This window comes from Eucyclogobius newberryi, unplaced genomic scaffold (genome assembly GCF_026437365.1).
Source record: "Eucyclogobius newberryi isolate DKJ021-1_F unplaced genomic scaffold, fEucNew1.0.hap1 SCAF_2, whole genome shotgun sequence".
Taxonomy (NCBI): Eukaryota; Metazoa; Chordata; class Actinopteri; order Gobiiformes; family Gobiidae; genus Eucyclogobius; species Eucyclogobius newberryi.
Window position 1 is genome coordinate 35,515,637 of NW_027315834.1, and position 16,431 is coordinate 35,532,067.

General features: G+C 40.0%; 1 protein-coding gene across 8 annotated transcripts in view; it reads left to right on the forward strand.

Moving 5' to 3' along the window:
• The window catches only part of ppfia2 (PTPRF interacting protein alpha 2), a 76,453-nt gene that overhangs the window by 41,931 nt on the left and 18,091 nt on the right, over positions 1-16,431 (forward strand). For all 8 annotated transcript variants that reach the window (XM_072455186.1, XM_072455187.1, XM_072455188.1 and 5 more), the window contains 4 exons: positions 10,261-10,362; positions 11,774-11,938; positions 14,401-14,475; positions 16,096-16,203. In XM_072455186.1, the coding sequence (XP_072311287.1) occupies positions 10,261-10,362; positions 11,774-11,938; positions 14,401-14,475; positions 16,096-16,203 (450 nt within the window). The remainder of the gene's footprint in view (positions 1-10,260; positions 10,363-11,773; positions 11,939-14,400; positions 14,476-16,095; positions 16,204-16,431) is intronic.

A 16,431-nucleotide genomic window follows, 5' to 3' on the forward strand; every position in this document is an offset into this window, starting at 1 on the left:
GCTGAACACTAAGTGAACCGGTTCCATGTTGGTTAAATTAGATGATGTATGTGCATGTTTTAAACTTCATATGACTGATGTGTACACAGCTTTAGTAAATAAGCACATTTACTCTGGGAGCCTGAAGATTTGGTCCTTCTGCGCTCGCTGATGCAGAGCTGAACTAAGAGACTGTTCTCTGTGGGCATGTGTGGCAGTTGAGGAAACACACTACTTGAAGTAATCCTGCCTATGCGCCACTGAACCTCTGTCTGAGCCCGGGCCTGAGCTGCAGACAAAGTCCCCTGGTGCTCGCTGCTGCACTAGCCTGTAGTGCTGTGTCGTATCATATTGTTCATGCTTTCGTGTCGTATTGCTTTCGGAGCATATCATGAACAACGTGATACGAGGAAAATCAGCTGCATGCATTTCCTCGCTGTGGAGAGGTGAGGCGGACAGAGATTGTATCTGATCGCAGACGTCAACACGGACTGTGGATGCTCTGCAAACCCGAAATACTAATAATGACTGAAAAAGGCTGTGTGGAAGAGTGGAAGCAGATTTGATAACAACAGGTTAATATTATAGGCCACCATTAAGTATTTTGTCTTGCTTCAATCATATCATCAACTATAGCAAATGTTCTCTTTTATATTATGATAAATGATATTGACGTGTTCTATACTGGCCAGCCCATTTCTATTTCAGAATCTACTTAAACTTGTGAACTTTGTGAACAAAACAAGGTTCAAACTAGTGCAATGCTTGACTGTTTTCTAAAAACACAGTAATTGACTCAACATGACCTCAACAATCCATTACAAAACATTTTCCTTGACCACATCTCTTTATTCATGTCCTGCCATTACATTGGAAATTGAACCTCATAAATAATATGAAATGTGTTTGTTGTTGATACAATTGTTTGGCATTAGGTACAATTAGTACTTCACTCAAGTTACCTTAATCCAATTATGTCATTACAACTATCGACAACAAACACAGCTGGCACATCTTTTTTCACAGATGTTTCTGGGACAGTATTTTTGTCACTGTGTAAAGCCTAAATATTTTCTCAGTTCATTGTATGTGTGTCCCAGCCTCCCTTCGACCCGTTCAGCTTCTATGTAATCAACACGAGTCCAGATGGAAAATGTGTCTTAATCAACTATAGCTCATTTGGAATTTAAAAAAACATAATTATCTGTCATTAACTCTTGCGGAAACTAATAATTTTCGTGTTGTTACGCTCATTTTTCCACAACAGAGTCAATGTTTCTTAGGACTGTGTGTGTGTGTGTGTGTGTGTGGTGTGGTGTGTGTGGTGTGTGTGTGTGTGTGTGTGTGGTGTGTGTGTGTGGTGTGTGTGTGTGTGTGTGTGTGTGTGTGTGGTGTGTGTCTGTGTCTGTCTGTGTGTGTGTCTGTCTGTCTGTCTGTGTGTGTGTCTGTGTGTGTGTGTGTGTGTGTGTGCGTGTGCGTGTGCGTGTGCGTGTGCGTGTGCGTGTGTGTGTGTGTGCGTGAGTGCGTGCGTGTGCGTGTGTGTGTGTGTGCGTGAGTGCGTGTGCGTGTGTGTGTGTGTGTGTGAGTGCGTGCGTGCGTGTGTGTGCGTGCGTGTGTGCGCGTGTGTGTGTGTGTGTGTGTGTGTGTGTGAGTGCGTGCGTGTGCGTGTGTGTGTGTGTGAGTGCGTGCGTGAGTGCGTGCGTGCGTGTGTGTGCGTGTGTGTGTGCGTGTGTGTGTGCGCGTGTGTGCGTGCGTGTGTGCGTGAGTGCGTGCGTGCGTGCGTGTGTGTGCGTGTGTGTGTGTGCGTGTGTGTGTGCGCGTGTGTGTGTGTGTGTGTGTGTGTGAGTGCGTGCGTGCGTGTGTGTGCGTGTGTGTGTGTGCGTGTGTGTGTGTGTGTGCTCGATCTGCTATTCTCACTCTCTTCACTGCATTACATATATTTGGTGGATGTGTAGTTTTATGTAACGTGTAGAGTTTTTTAGTGGGAGGAAATATTGTTTGAATCATGGATGAAACTTCATCGACTTCATTGTTTTTGTTGAATGCGAGTGACTCTGAGTCGTTCTTGTTCACGTGCTGCAGACCTTTTGGAAAATGTCAAAGATCCACACTGAAATGCTACCAACACTGATTCATTTTGATAAGTGCCACAGAACATTTGCCTTACAGTTTTTACATTTGCAGAAACAAGACAAGAACATAAATCACACAGTTATCTCCTGTATTTACTGGAGATGGGACAATACCGTTTGATCACAATTCAGTTCTTATTTCGATGCAATTTTAATATTATTTAGATTTTGTTGGCCCTCAGTAGAACAAAAACGTAATAAAACAAAACTTTATACATGGAGTTTGTTGTTTATTTGGTTTAATCATTTAGGCTACAGCTTTAAATTCTTAATTCTTGACAAAAAAAACATTGTGCCTCACGTTTACATGCCACAAACTGCATATTCCAGTCAAAGAAAATGACTCTGAGAACGCTCTATTTTGATCATTTGTTTAATCTAATGCCTCTGTTTGTGTATCTGCACAAACCTTATGCTCAGCAGCAGCCGCAGACGGTAGTAGTGACCTCCACGCTCCTTCTTTTTACTACTATATATAAGTTAGAAGAATAAAAAGCTCTAAATGTATAGATTGTCACTGCGCCGGCTTTAAACCTTCTCTTTCAGGATGCAATGAATGACTTCTGGATAAATCTTGTCTGATGAATGTACAGTTCTTCCTCCTTCACCTTGTGTAATGACAACAGTATCTTTCACCATAAAGCCATACTGTCATTTTAAATTGACCATAACCTTTGTTTTATTTGCGAAAATTCATATTAAACCCCTTTAACATGACAGTTTGGCAGAGGGAATAGAGACGGGTTAGACGTCTGTCACTCTCTCTCTTTCCTGCTGTGAAGCTTTGGTTTTTTCCAGATCGCGCCGGCGTTTCTTCTCAACAAGGGGCCGCACATGGCACGAGCCGCTCCTCTGAAGCGTGGAGAGGGCTTCTTTATCTCGTCATTTGTCACTGCATGTTATCTGCGAGGACAGGGTCTGCTGAATCATACGTCCTCTAACGTCCACCTTCGTCGTACACTAATCTTCAAAAAGCCCAGCATTTGTCCGATGAGTTTTACAAATGCGTAGCTGTTCTGTTGCTTATCGGCGAGCTCAAATTGCTGTGCTTATCAGTCTCTACAAGCTCACATTTTGAGGCTTTCATCTTTTCTATCTCACACCGAAGTGCAGCATAGTGTTTTCCCTCAAACTTATTCATCTCAGACATATTCAATAATGACTGTGTTTAAAGTCCTTGCAGAGTGGGAGTACAGAAGAATTATGTGATATGTTTGAAGCAAATAGTGGTGGCCAAAATGGCTAATTAACTTAATTGTATCTTTTATATCTTTATATTCTTAGGTTCTTTCTTGCTTCAATGGGCTCCTGGTTCGATTAGGACGGCAGATAAATCGCAATCTAATCGAATTTTTTAGCAAATCGCAAAGGCTGCAATTTTTAAGTACCATCATTTTCATTAGTTAATTTGTTGGTTGGTTGGTTAGTCAGTGAGTTGGTGAGTTAAACTGAATTGTTCCTGCAGTGAAGTTTGTGTTCACAGTTGTACCATTTCACAATTTCACAGAAAAGACACCCACATCAAACATCACTTCCATTTCCATGACATACCAACATACAGATGACATGATTTAAGTGCATAATCAAACAGAACAAGGAGGTTTACAGTTTGTTCAGAGGGTTAATGACTGTAAGGATGACAGACTGTTTTTAAATCTGGCTCGGTTGCGAGTCCTGTGTCTGCGTCTGGAGCAGCAGCAGAGTGAAACAATGGTGCAGTGGATGAGTCTGGTCCCGTGTTATTGTCTGTGGGATGAATTTCCTCCACAAACAAAAAGGTATCCGGTCTTATTCTGCATAAAACGACTAACTTTGTAGTTTATAGCTGTACATGTTCTGAAATATATCGTTTTTTTTGCTCATGTTTCATTCTTTTGATCAATTCTCTTGGACAAATCTTTGATCAGAATCCGGTTATTAAAAATAAATAAATACATTAAAAAATATTTTAATGATATGTTTAATGTGGTCATAATGGTCAAAGCAATCCCCTATTTAGAGTCCTTAAAAACTGTCAGCGCTAATGCAGCTGAATATCTCCAAGAGTTAAAGATGATGGATTACCTGACATTCCCCCCCCACGTGAAGACCCAGGTGTGGAGCCTGTGTAAAGCAGAACAACATGGAAATGGGATACACTGTAAGCAACTATATTTGCTTCGAGCTCGTCCCCCTCTCTCCTTGCCTTTCCACTAAAGAGGATTTCAATACATACCATAATAACTCCATGTTATCAATGAATGTGTGTCCTCTGTAGACACTTTACTCACAATTAGGGATGTCACAATAACAAATTGTGTTAGGATTATTGGGAGAAAAACCATCCCAATTTAACATTTATTCACAATCACTAGATTATGACCAAACAACTTTAATTTCCTTTAATTCCAATCGTCTAACATGTTACCATACTCTTAAAATGTGTGACCATCTTTAGGAAATCAAAACTTTCTGAATGACAAAATTAAGTTGAAAAGACAGATACACTTACCTTACAGATACAGTACTTTACATTTAGATATTTTGCTCCTAAAATTGGTTCTTACGCAGGCTTTTAGATAGACGCCCGTCTTCCCGTATTTTGGACAGGCATTTTCGAATGCAGGGACGGCACACGGCGCCAACCGTGCGCACACGGCTCACACACGGTAAACGAGCACACGCCGTTACGTCAAACGGCGTTAAAAGCACCGCTTTATTTAAAAGCACCGCTTTATTTTGTAAAAGCGTCGGAAAATACGGCACGATATGCCGCTCCTAAGTGGCGGAGTGTGATCGTAATTTTGTATTTTTTAAATTTGGCAAAATTATTTGGACATGGTGTTTTCAAATCCTAGCTAAAAGCCTGTTCTTACGATATACATACCTGACCTGAATAATCACAATCATTGCATAACCTAATTATCTTCCCCTAGCTGCAATATTATTGGCCCATTCAAATACTCGTGAAAACTTTGCTTGTTTTTTTCTGCTTGACCTTGACCTTGAGGTAGAAGTATGACTTGTAAGGAGAGATTGCGCATGCTGCCCTCAGAGACTGCAGAAATACATGTATCTAAAATGATTGCACCCAGGGTAATATTTCATCTATGTTTGAATTATTAACAATGCAGAGCTATCCCTGGTCTTGGCTTTCAGGGGTCAGAATCTGAAAAAGTTGAAACCACTTTTTGATGCCCTGGTTTTCTGGGCGTAGGCAGCTGCTTTTACTTGTAGCTGTGGAAGATTCAGTGATGTCTGAGTGTGTTTCTGCAAGCTGTGAAAGCATGACAGCTCCGTGGTCTTAAAGAAAGTAGTTATAGGCAGTGATAGGGTAGTATATTGTGTTGTCAGGCTGTAATTTTCCCTCTCGGATTTACAACTTGGTCCAAAGCAGCCTTTATGGCACAGACAGCGACTCCCTGGCGGCTAAAGGTTATTGTAAATCACAGCTCTGCGCCCCTCACTGCCACGCTCACACATGCTGCCACACAAGATGACCTTTTGTTGCCTTTTTTTAATCTGTCTATGTCGATATGACCTGTCTAATCTCCATGTGTAAATGTGTTTCCTTTGTAATTCCGTCAAAAGCTCATGTTATAATTTTACTGATGATTGTAATGTTGATTTTGTGTTTGTTTTTGAGCTCTTTTGCGGCGTTAGTGCTTAATGGTGGCCTTTCCAAAACAATTACACGCAATCAGGCTGAATAAAACAGCACTACAAAATGCAGTGATTTTCTTTAATTGATGCAAGGCTCTTAGTTAATGGGAAATAGGTAAAAGTCGATACAGAAACTTCTGCCAGACACTTTTTTCTGTGACAAGCGCAAATCTTCGCAGACACGTTTTTAGTTGAACAATGAATAAGATAAGATAAGCCTTTATATGTCCATACAATGGGGAAATTTTGATATTGCAACGGAAGTAGATACAGAAGTAAAAGAACAGATAACTTGTAGAAGGCTTTAAAAATTTAATCTTAATAGAAAAGCTCTTATAAACAAAACTCTTATTGACAAAACCACTTATATTCTTAATAAGGAATAGAAAGAGAAAAATAATAATAGTGGCAAAAGTAAACTCTTATTTACAGCAGTTTTTTGCACATGAATGACATTATTGCGTATGAGTATTGCAAATGAATGACATTATTGCGTATGAGTATTGCACATGAATGACATTATTGCGTATGAGTATTGCAAATGAATGACATTATTGCGTATGAGTATTGCACATGAATATGACATTATTGCGTATGAATATGACAGTATTGCAGTATTGAAAGGTGATATTTGTAGAAGTTTGAGGGAGAAAAACGCTCCCAGGTCTCATTGCCTCATTAAAGGTTGACTGCACAGTTTAGCCTTTTGCTTACGTTCTAATCATGAATGCTAATTATGAAAATAAATAGTTGAAGATAGTTTTGCTATTTACAAACACAAGTGGGGAGTAAGTTATACATTCCCACTACAACCATATAATTAGGAGCTTAATTTCTCTTTTGAGATTATGTTGCAGCCTAGGGCCTAGGGTTTGGAACACTAAACAGGCAGGTGGTCTTATTCGTGTTGTGTATTCTTCTCTTTTAATTAACAGGCACTGCAATATAAATGTCTTTGTGAAATGGCCTTTGCTGGAGCTGAACTGTGTCCTCTGTCCTTGAAGAGAACATCTTTACTGGTCGATGCAATGTGGCCGCTGCACTTGTCACTTACTGTAAACTCAGCTGCCAGAGACTGTGTGGACAACATGCTCACTCAGCACATAACCCTCCCTCTTCAATATTTAACACAACACGTGGACATGGTGGACACACCATGCAACTACGGCCTGTCCAGTCTGTGTCATCCTCAATGTAGGCCTAAAATAAACCCAATATATCATAAATGTATATAGTGTTTTATATACTTATAATAACATGCTAACTGCAAAAATAATAATAATAAAAACAAAAAAAAATCTAACATTTAAATGCATCCAAATAATGTTTTAAAGTGCACACTGTAACTTTTCTGGGGGGAATACGCCACCTGCTTATCGCCATGAGATGTTGTTGCTTTGCTTGGAAATGTTCCACAGTATGATATTAAACCCCATCCCCATGGAGACAAACAGGTAAACTACCAGACCATGTGATCATGAGATCAGATCTGTGGAGAGGTGACCTCGCTCACAGTGAGAATGTATGTTCTTAGATTAAAAAAAAGAAGATAGATGCGTCAAAGGCTTTACAGTAGAACAAAACAAAGTAGAAGGACCACGCCTCATCCACGCCTCTTACTGTCGCCGTGCAGTTTGTTTCAATCACTTTGACATATTTTCTGAAACTTTTCGTTAATCTGGCAAAACTATTTATTTTAGTGGCAAATCAGTTCTGAATGTTTGAAGAATATAAACTTTGTGAACAAAACACAGTTAAATTATTGACCAAATAATCACATTTATAAACTTATCTCATCATCATTGAGACGCATTCCAGAGAATGCTACAGCACTTTTAGACGTGTGTGAGGGAGTTAGCGAGTCACACTGTTTCTGTTGGTTTGAGAGTCAGGTTCATGCTGCAAATGTATAAAATATTACACACATCATTTATGTACCAAAAAATAATGCACTTTTTAGCGTTTAATATTAGAACAGTTTCAGACTGGAACAATGGGGTTATATTGTGCTTTCTACTCCTTCTATAGTCTGACTATAAAATGTCTTCATATTGTGACTCCTGTGTGTTCTTTGGTGTCCTCTGTGTCTTTGGTCAATGGGCCTGGACCAGGTTTTTATCTTTTATCACAGCAGCCACGTTTTTGGCTTAGCTTTGTGCAGAGACATGAAAATACATTCTGCATTTTCGATGAAATGGCTCAGCTTTTGGAGGAAGTGTTCTTACCCTCACAGTTGCACACTATAGCTGACATACTGCAGCGCAATGCAGTTTGTGCAGGTACATAGAGAGCTGGCTGGAGAAGGGAGGAGGTGCTGCAGTGTTCCAGCTGGTCAGTGCATGGTCAGTGCATTTTATAGCACAGCAGAACAAGACCTATGTTATGCATGTGAATGTTACATTGCAGTGTGTGTGTGTGTATGTGTGTGTGTGTGTGTGTTTGTGTGTGTTTATTTCACTCCAGAACATCCCACTTCTATCCCGCTGATGCCTTTTGCACGCAACCCACTTTGTAAATCTGCGCCTTTTTATTTATAACCTTCAGCTTGGTATCTCTGCTGACTGAAGACTTACTCTACAGTTCATTCAACCACTCACTTGTGTCTATCTTTGCCTCAACCGCTGAATTTTCTGGTCATTTACAAGAACAAGACATGGAGACAAGAATTCTTGGGAATTCAGCTCTCTCACGTGGTTGATTCTTGGGAGATGCATAAAAGTACACAGCACACAGCTCTATTTGCAGCATGATTAAGTATAGACTACTGATGCATAAGACTTTATTGTTGTCTTAGCAACACTTCTCTCTGTGTCTGGTGGGTTTCCTCCGGGCTCCGTTCCTCCCTCATCAATTTAGGCTAAAATCCTCCAGCAAAGGTCCTGAACTACCCCCCACGGGGTAGTTAAGGTTAAGGTTAAGGTTAGGGTTAGGGTTAGGGTTAGTAGGGTTAAGGTTAGGGTTAGGGTTAGCCATGAGGCTATAACGGGCTATAAGGGAAATGCCGCGGTCCCTGAAACTGCGCGGCCATTTGACCGCGCTGCGGCTCTCCAGCCACGGCCTTAATAAAAAAGAAGTTGTTACTGGCGAGAGCCCTTGCGCCTTGAGGTCCACGGCACCATGACGCGGGTGACTTTTGGATGTAGGAGCACAAACATGGCACCTACATCTCCCCGTCAGTTATAAAGATTGCAGCTCTTGCTGTGTACTTTGTAATTGGCCAACGTGTGCTGCGGGGAGCTCTGCGTAGGGCCGACATTTCGGTTAGGCCCTAATGCTGGCCCTTGAACTCTTGCTCTTGCCATTTGAAAGCTTCTGTTCCTGTTGCACTCGGCTTGAGTCGGTCTCGCTCTCCAACAAAAAGTGCATTCATTCCCAGTGTGTGTGAGGTGTAAGGCCACTACGGCTGGCCCTGTGCCCACTGCTCTGTTCAACCAATCCTCTTTTATCCACAGATTACATCCAATCCTTTCTCCCACTGTGTATGGATTGAACCCTTCCCAGATGAAATAAACTGGCCCTGACCTATTCTTAGGACAAGCCCCATGTGTCTATACAATAAGCTCTGAAGGAGTGACAAAACAATAAGAGTCAATCAACACAAACACGACATGTCTGATAACCTTCATATTTTCGAATATTACTACTGGCTATAATTACACCTTGTCACTGTTTTGCCTGTTACTTTGCAAGTACATTTATCAGCAATAATGTTTTGTTTTTAGGCCCGAGTCCCAGCAGGGCGGAGAGGCCTATTGGTTCCGCAAAGATGCTTAACGTTCGTTGTACCCATCCCCCGTTGCCCCCAGCAATAAGCGGGAAAAGAGCTATGGGATAATAGTCAACAATTAGTGAATGAGTGAAGCTGCAAAATGTAACCAGAATTTCAGAAATACTGCATATGGGTATAAAAAGTTGTTCATCCAAAATGTATGAAATTAACAAAAAAAGCCAATGAGACCTAATCCCTATCTCTTCTGGTGTGGCCGTAGCGATGACATCAACTCTCCACCTCGTAGCAATGTTGTATAAAGCTGAACAGCCGTAGCCTGCACTTTGAGGGCTGCACTCACGCACCTTTTTTGCTTTTAACGTCATTCTTTTACCAATTTCTCCTTAGGTGTTTGGCCCAAGGAGCTCACATTTGGTGAAATTCATCTTGAGGAGTGGGGCATCAAAGGTTGTGTAGCTGTGTTACTTTGCCATGCCGATGCACAGAAGCGCCCATGTTATTTAAATGGAACTGAGGGCGTCAGCGCCATGTTCTTGCTCTTATTTGATATTCTTATATACTGTATGCGTTACCAATATCATCATTATATTTCAATGATGATGCTTAATTGTCATGTTGGAAATTGCGTCAATTAATAGACATGGTAATAATTAGCAATGATTAATTCATTTTGTCTGACCCCCTCTTCTTGATACGTTATACTCTGTTGCACCACAGAATGTTATTGCATTATTATTGGCTGATGCTGACCGTTCTCTTACTTGTCTTGTCTCGCAGGAGTTTGCTGCGCTGACCAAGGAGCTGAACGCCTGTAGGGAGCAGCTGCTGGAGAAGGAGGAGGAAATATCAGAGCTGAAGGCTGAAAGGAACAACACGAGGGTGAGTAAAGAAACATATTCAAGGTCAAGCAAAGGCACACATGACTGCAGAGAACAAAACAACTGATTATTCATGTTTCAGTTAAATGGCTGCTACAATGTGATTCCAGGGTCAGAAAGCATTATGGGAAATCTGAAGGAACAAATCAAGGCGCATGATATATTTTTGAAAAGTATCACCTATAGAGGGTTTGTAGTAGTAATAGTAGACATATTGTAGAAGAGGCAGCAGCAGCAGCAGCAGCACCAAGAACTATCAATAGCTTTTGAAATATCAATGGAAGCAGCACAATAAATTATACTTAGAGCAGACTATGGCTGGGCATTTAATCAAATCGACATCAACATCGAGATTCACTTCAGACTTTGGAGAAATTAATTTGACTTGACGTCTTGTTTTTTTATGTTCATGAAATTAATATTGAATGGCATTTTCATTTGTTTCAATGAGACAAAATTAAATTAAATTAATCAATATGAGGAAAAAATCAAGGTAAAATGTTTTGTCAAATTGCCCAGCCTTTACCTAGCCTAAACACATATTCATTACTTGAGTATGTGTTCACTTGAAAGTAGCTCAAATATTTCTTTCACATCTGTTGAGAAGTACAGCTGAATTATGTGATTACAACACTTACTCATTGTCCATCAGATCAAACCGTTTCCTTTTAAGGGTTCATTTTAACAGCAGCTTTGAAGAAAAACAGACCACAGTCACTTCTCACTTTATTATCACCTCGGATATTCCACTGGGTTTTGTAAATGTTAAGCCTTGTTTAGACGCTGATCTAATTTTACATCCAATAATTACATTTTCCAAGACATGTGCAGGCAATTAATGGATTAGAAGAAAAGGAGGGAAGAAGTTTCAACCCAGAGCCAACTTACTGTAATCAACCAATTATCCTTTATGCAATAGTCAAACTACTAATTTGAAACAAGCATCTTGCTGCCAAGTCAAAAGCTTCCATTTATCCCATTAATTATACTTTAGTTTATACTTATACTCAGAAATGTTTTCTTCTGGACACAGTTGTTATGTAGCAAGGAATCACATTTTTGACCTTGAATACCAGAGAAACACCACCCCTATATATACCATATTTTAATGTGTGTTTATGTTGTATCTTGGTAACACTTTAGAATAAGATCTTGTTTATGATCAGACTTAGCCGTTTAATCGGCTTTTTTGACATTTTAAGACTATCCAAATTCGTCATCACAGTTTTTAGATTAGCTTGAATCCTTAAGGCTTTTGCTAATTTCACTAATTCTAACACAACTGTGAAAACAAAATGTTCAGTTGCCTAAAATATCTTTTAACATGTACCCCGAAATGTTATTCACAATATTTATTTGTCAATTGCAATTCCAGGCCTAGTTCTTTACTTACCGTGTTTGTCCCTCTGTAGCTGCTGCTAGAACATCTGGAGTGCCTTGTGTCCCGACATGAGAGGTCTCTACGGATGACGGTGGTGAAGAGGCAGGCACAGTCTCCCTCAGGAGTCTCCAGTGAAGTGGAGGTCCTCAAAGCTCTCAAGTCCCTGTTTGAACACCACAAAGCACTAGATGAGAAGGTACTGTGTCTGAAATTTGTATTTTCTGTTCATGTTGTATGTCTGGGTGGGTTTCCACTCCCATGAAAACAACACATGTACAGTACAAGACTAATCCACCAGTTAGGTGACTCCCATAACATAATAGTTATAAAATATCACCCATATCTTGGATCCCGCTCCCCTACCCGGAAATGCTAGCGGCGTAGTTTGAGATTCGCCCCCACCCTCACGAAGAGCGATCCGCCTCCTCCACCCACCCCTCGACGTAGCGTAGAGTGGAGATGGTGGGAGTGTAGACAGAGGTAGAGGCCTACCTGTCGGCTCTTTCGTACATTGCGGTATTACAGTTTAGCATTTGCTTGGGTTTGGCTCGTCTTGTTTAGGTGTACCTGCGGGAAATATCGGACTATGCCCACGGAAACAGAGAATGTTTGCTGACGAGAAATTCCTACGGTAATTGTTTTATTGGGTAATGAATTAGAATTGTTACAACTCGCAAGGGGAACTCTCGAGCACGGGGGTGATGGGGGCGTGTTATAAGTACTGTAACAGGGGAGGAGGGGCTGAAACAGAGAAGTGTGCCGCATCATTCTGGTGAGTGCTGTGTCATCCTCGTGAGTAGGCCCTGTTTGTCTGCTCGTCTGAGGGGAATTATAGAGACTGTACTCTAGCTAATGACAGGTCATTAGCTAGAGTACGGTCATTAAAAAAAAACACTTTGGGCACATATATGAGGTACCAATAGCACTGTAAGAAAGTTAAAAAGCTCTGCAAAGTCGATTTTGCATGATACAGGCCCTTTAAACATCAAACGGACTGGATTATTCATCTTTTTACCTGATCTTTTTACAGCTCCATTTAAGGCAAGCGTCTAACATTAGAAACCTTTGCCGCGAAATGGTTTATTTAGTTGTAGAGTTTTATATTAATCACGGGTCAACAGTGCGTTTGAACAGCTCTTCTGTCTGTTTTCATTCAGTTGTCTTGTGTCCAGTTAAGTTAAAGACCTGTTGCTGTCCACTGTTGTTGTTCCGTTTCTCCTAATGCATTGTGATGTATATTGAGCGGTCTGGTGACAAACACTACTTTTCAAGGTGCATTGTGGGAAATTTTGAGAGCACTACTTTTTCACATGCTGAATATTTTTTTGACACTTTAAACATTATTTTTTACACAATAAAGATGTAGTCAGATATTTGTATTTGTCAAACTATAATTATTGTGTAATTTATATAGATCTTTGTCCTTTTTTACAATATGGTTGGTAACATTTGTAATTCCTTCATATGTCACGTCTGCTGCTCATGTCCAACCAGGAAGTAACCAAACTAGTCAAACTTTGGAAAAAATATTGAGAAAAAAAAGTGTAAAATCATAAATATTACCATGTTCACTATGTTTTAGTAAAATGTGTCAAACCTGTCATATGCTCTTTAACCTATACTACCGTACCGTACTTTTCGGGCTATAGAGCGCTTTTTTAAATTTATAAAGAAACAATAAATTGTACATATACCTGTCAATAAGCCTCAGGTGCCCACATTGTAACATGAAATATTTACACATAAATAAACGCAGTAGTGACGCGCCAGTTGTCTTTTGAAGGGGTCTCATTAGACTAACATCTCAGTGAAAATGAGTTGGATTGTAATAAAACGCATGTTGAAGCTTAAACACATCACAGCTGTCCCTACTGTCCCCTCTGTCCTTGATGAGCTGATTTACCTGTGTCTGTGTCTTCACATCTGCTTCATCTGCTCCTGAGCTTGTGCTTATTGAGTGAACATGCGATATTTACACAGAAAGATTGTTCCATGGTAGTGATGCATAGGATTTTTGCAAGTCAGGTCGGGCCAAGAAAGTCTCATTTCAAAGAGATAGGTTCTAAACCGCCGTCTATCGCACGTCTGCACTCCACATGTGTCTTTCTTAATTAGACTAATTCCCCCATGAATATGAGTCTGATTGTAATAAAACACACAGCGTTTTTGAAGCTTAAAATACAGAGAACACAAAAGTGTCCCCTGGATAGTACTTCCACTGTTCTTCTACAGTGTGTCAAATGCTTAAGTTTCCTGCTAGAGTGCCCCCCAGAGGCCGTTTCTAGTAAAAATCTATAAATTAGATGCATCGTTGTTATGACTACAGGGTTCAAAGCGTGGGAAAAAAAGTAGCGAGAAGTCCGAAAAGTACGGTAATCTAAAGTTAATCTAAAGCTAATCTAAAGCAATTTAGCTGCTGTTAACACCTTCACAAGAGTCACATTGCAAGTTGCACCAAATTAGTGAATTAACCAATTACACACATTTTTTGTTGATCTGCCCAAGTTTAACACTTTTTTCTCTTTGAATGCGTCATAATGGTGAAAGGAGAAAACAGACGCAGCCGTATCTCTCCTGTGTGTTTCCAGTAGCACATAGTGTGATAGTCAAACAGATATTACTGGGCAAGCATAATAAAAATGTGTTTTGTTATTTTAGGTACGAGAGAGGCTACGAGTTTCACTGGAAAGAGTATCTGCACTGGAGGAGGAGCTCACCGCAGCCAATCAGGAGGTAACACACTTTTCACTCTATTCACCTTTGTCAATACATGACTCCCCATTGCACGCTTATGAGATAATAAATAAGATGGAATATACAGACTTCTGTGTATTCAGCATGTGTGTCTGTATTACGCATCCCTTTACATGCACCTGCAGGTCTCTCTCTATACTTCACTCAGCTCCATCTCACACGCAATAAGATTGTAACATGTCATATCATCACTGTCATTGTTATAAGTTGGTATCTAGTATTGAGCCTTTTTATAGTATCAAAATGTAGTTAATTTTTTTTCTGACAACACTATATTCATGTAAGAGTTATGTACATAAATACCCCATTATTAAATCTTACAATAAAGACGGTGAAAGACACGTGCCACTTTAGTTAGTACACCAATTGTTAACATGCTATCATTTACTGTATATTTCTAGATAACTCTTTGCAGATTTCTTTTGACCCCAGAATGAACAACATCATGTGTATAATACATAAAAACTATTTATATACCACAAATGTAATTTATTGTCCAAAGTAGGAAATCATTTATGGCCCTTAAAGTCCATAAAATGCATACAGTGTCCCGTGTCTCATGACTCCAGCTCTACTGAGAAGACTGTACTGTACACCAGTCATCTGAGTCCTATTAGCAGCCAGCATGTGATGCAGTGAGCATAATACGATGTGATCCCATCTGAGCACATTGTTAAAGCCTCTTCAAAATGCTTTATTATTGGTACGCACACATTTTGTGTTAATGAAAGGATAATTTATACGTGATAAAACCTTAAATCAAACTTCATATAGCTTCAAATAGAAAATGATAGTGATTATGATTGGTCCACATGTCTCAATCTTACACAATCTTGACATTATACATTTTTACCAGCACTAAATAGAAACACAAAGGTGCAGTATGTCACTTTTGTGTGGAGGGTGGAGCTGTTATTGCTTTTTCTGGAATGTTTCACAGTATCACTTTTATGACAGGTGTTTTTGTTGCTAAAACATCTGTAAAAAATATTTATAAACCATGTATTCAGTGAGAATGATCACCTCTCCACACATTTGACTTGTTACTTCACCTGCTAGCATTACCTTCTTGTCTCCATAGAGATGGATATGTTTGAAGGCACTATACGCCTTTTTTGTGATAAAGTCTTCCCCCAGCACAGACCTATTGTAAGAGCAGCTCTTATGGTCAAAATGAGACCGATTTGTGCTTTAGGCATCTAATAATAGAGCATTTTATCCTCCGCAAACCAGGACGTGCACTGTTAGCATGCTAAATGTTGCTGGCATGACCAAAACTGCACTCTCGCCAATACAAATCATAAAAACCCCACATAAAATAGTCTAGATAAGTGATGCTTTGAGTGTGTTAGAAAAGTGAGAAATACATTTGGATCGCTGCAAATTGTTTGAAATGTGCTAGTTCTGTTTTTCATGTTTATAGGCACAGCATCTTTAAAGATACTATGGAACATTTCAGGCAAAGACAAACATTTGCACGAACACAAGCAGGTGGCGGACCCTCCATGAGAAAAGTCATGAAGCAACCAGAAAGCTGTCCAGAAAGTGGTGAGGGTGAAGGAAGTGTGTTAAATCTTGTAAATGTTTGTTGCCTTGCAGATCGTGGCCTTACGAGAGCAGAACGCACACTTCCAGAGGAAAGTGGCGGCTGGAGAAGGAGATGACTTACTGGAGGGCAATGAGGCTCAACAGAAGGTGCATGGCAAGGTGAGAATGCACAAGTCTGTATAATAATTATCTTTTAATCCGTTCTCAATCACAAAGTGTCCTCCCCATGCTGCTGTTGGGTCTTTGAGGGTAACACGGTCAAGGAGATTCTAAACCAGGTGGTGAATTTAAAGCCCTCATTATTAAGTGAGGAAATGCTCAAGTTGTTAAAGTTGCATTTATTTTCTTGTTTTTTTGCATGATCTAAAGGTGACCACCATTCTGACA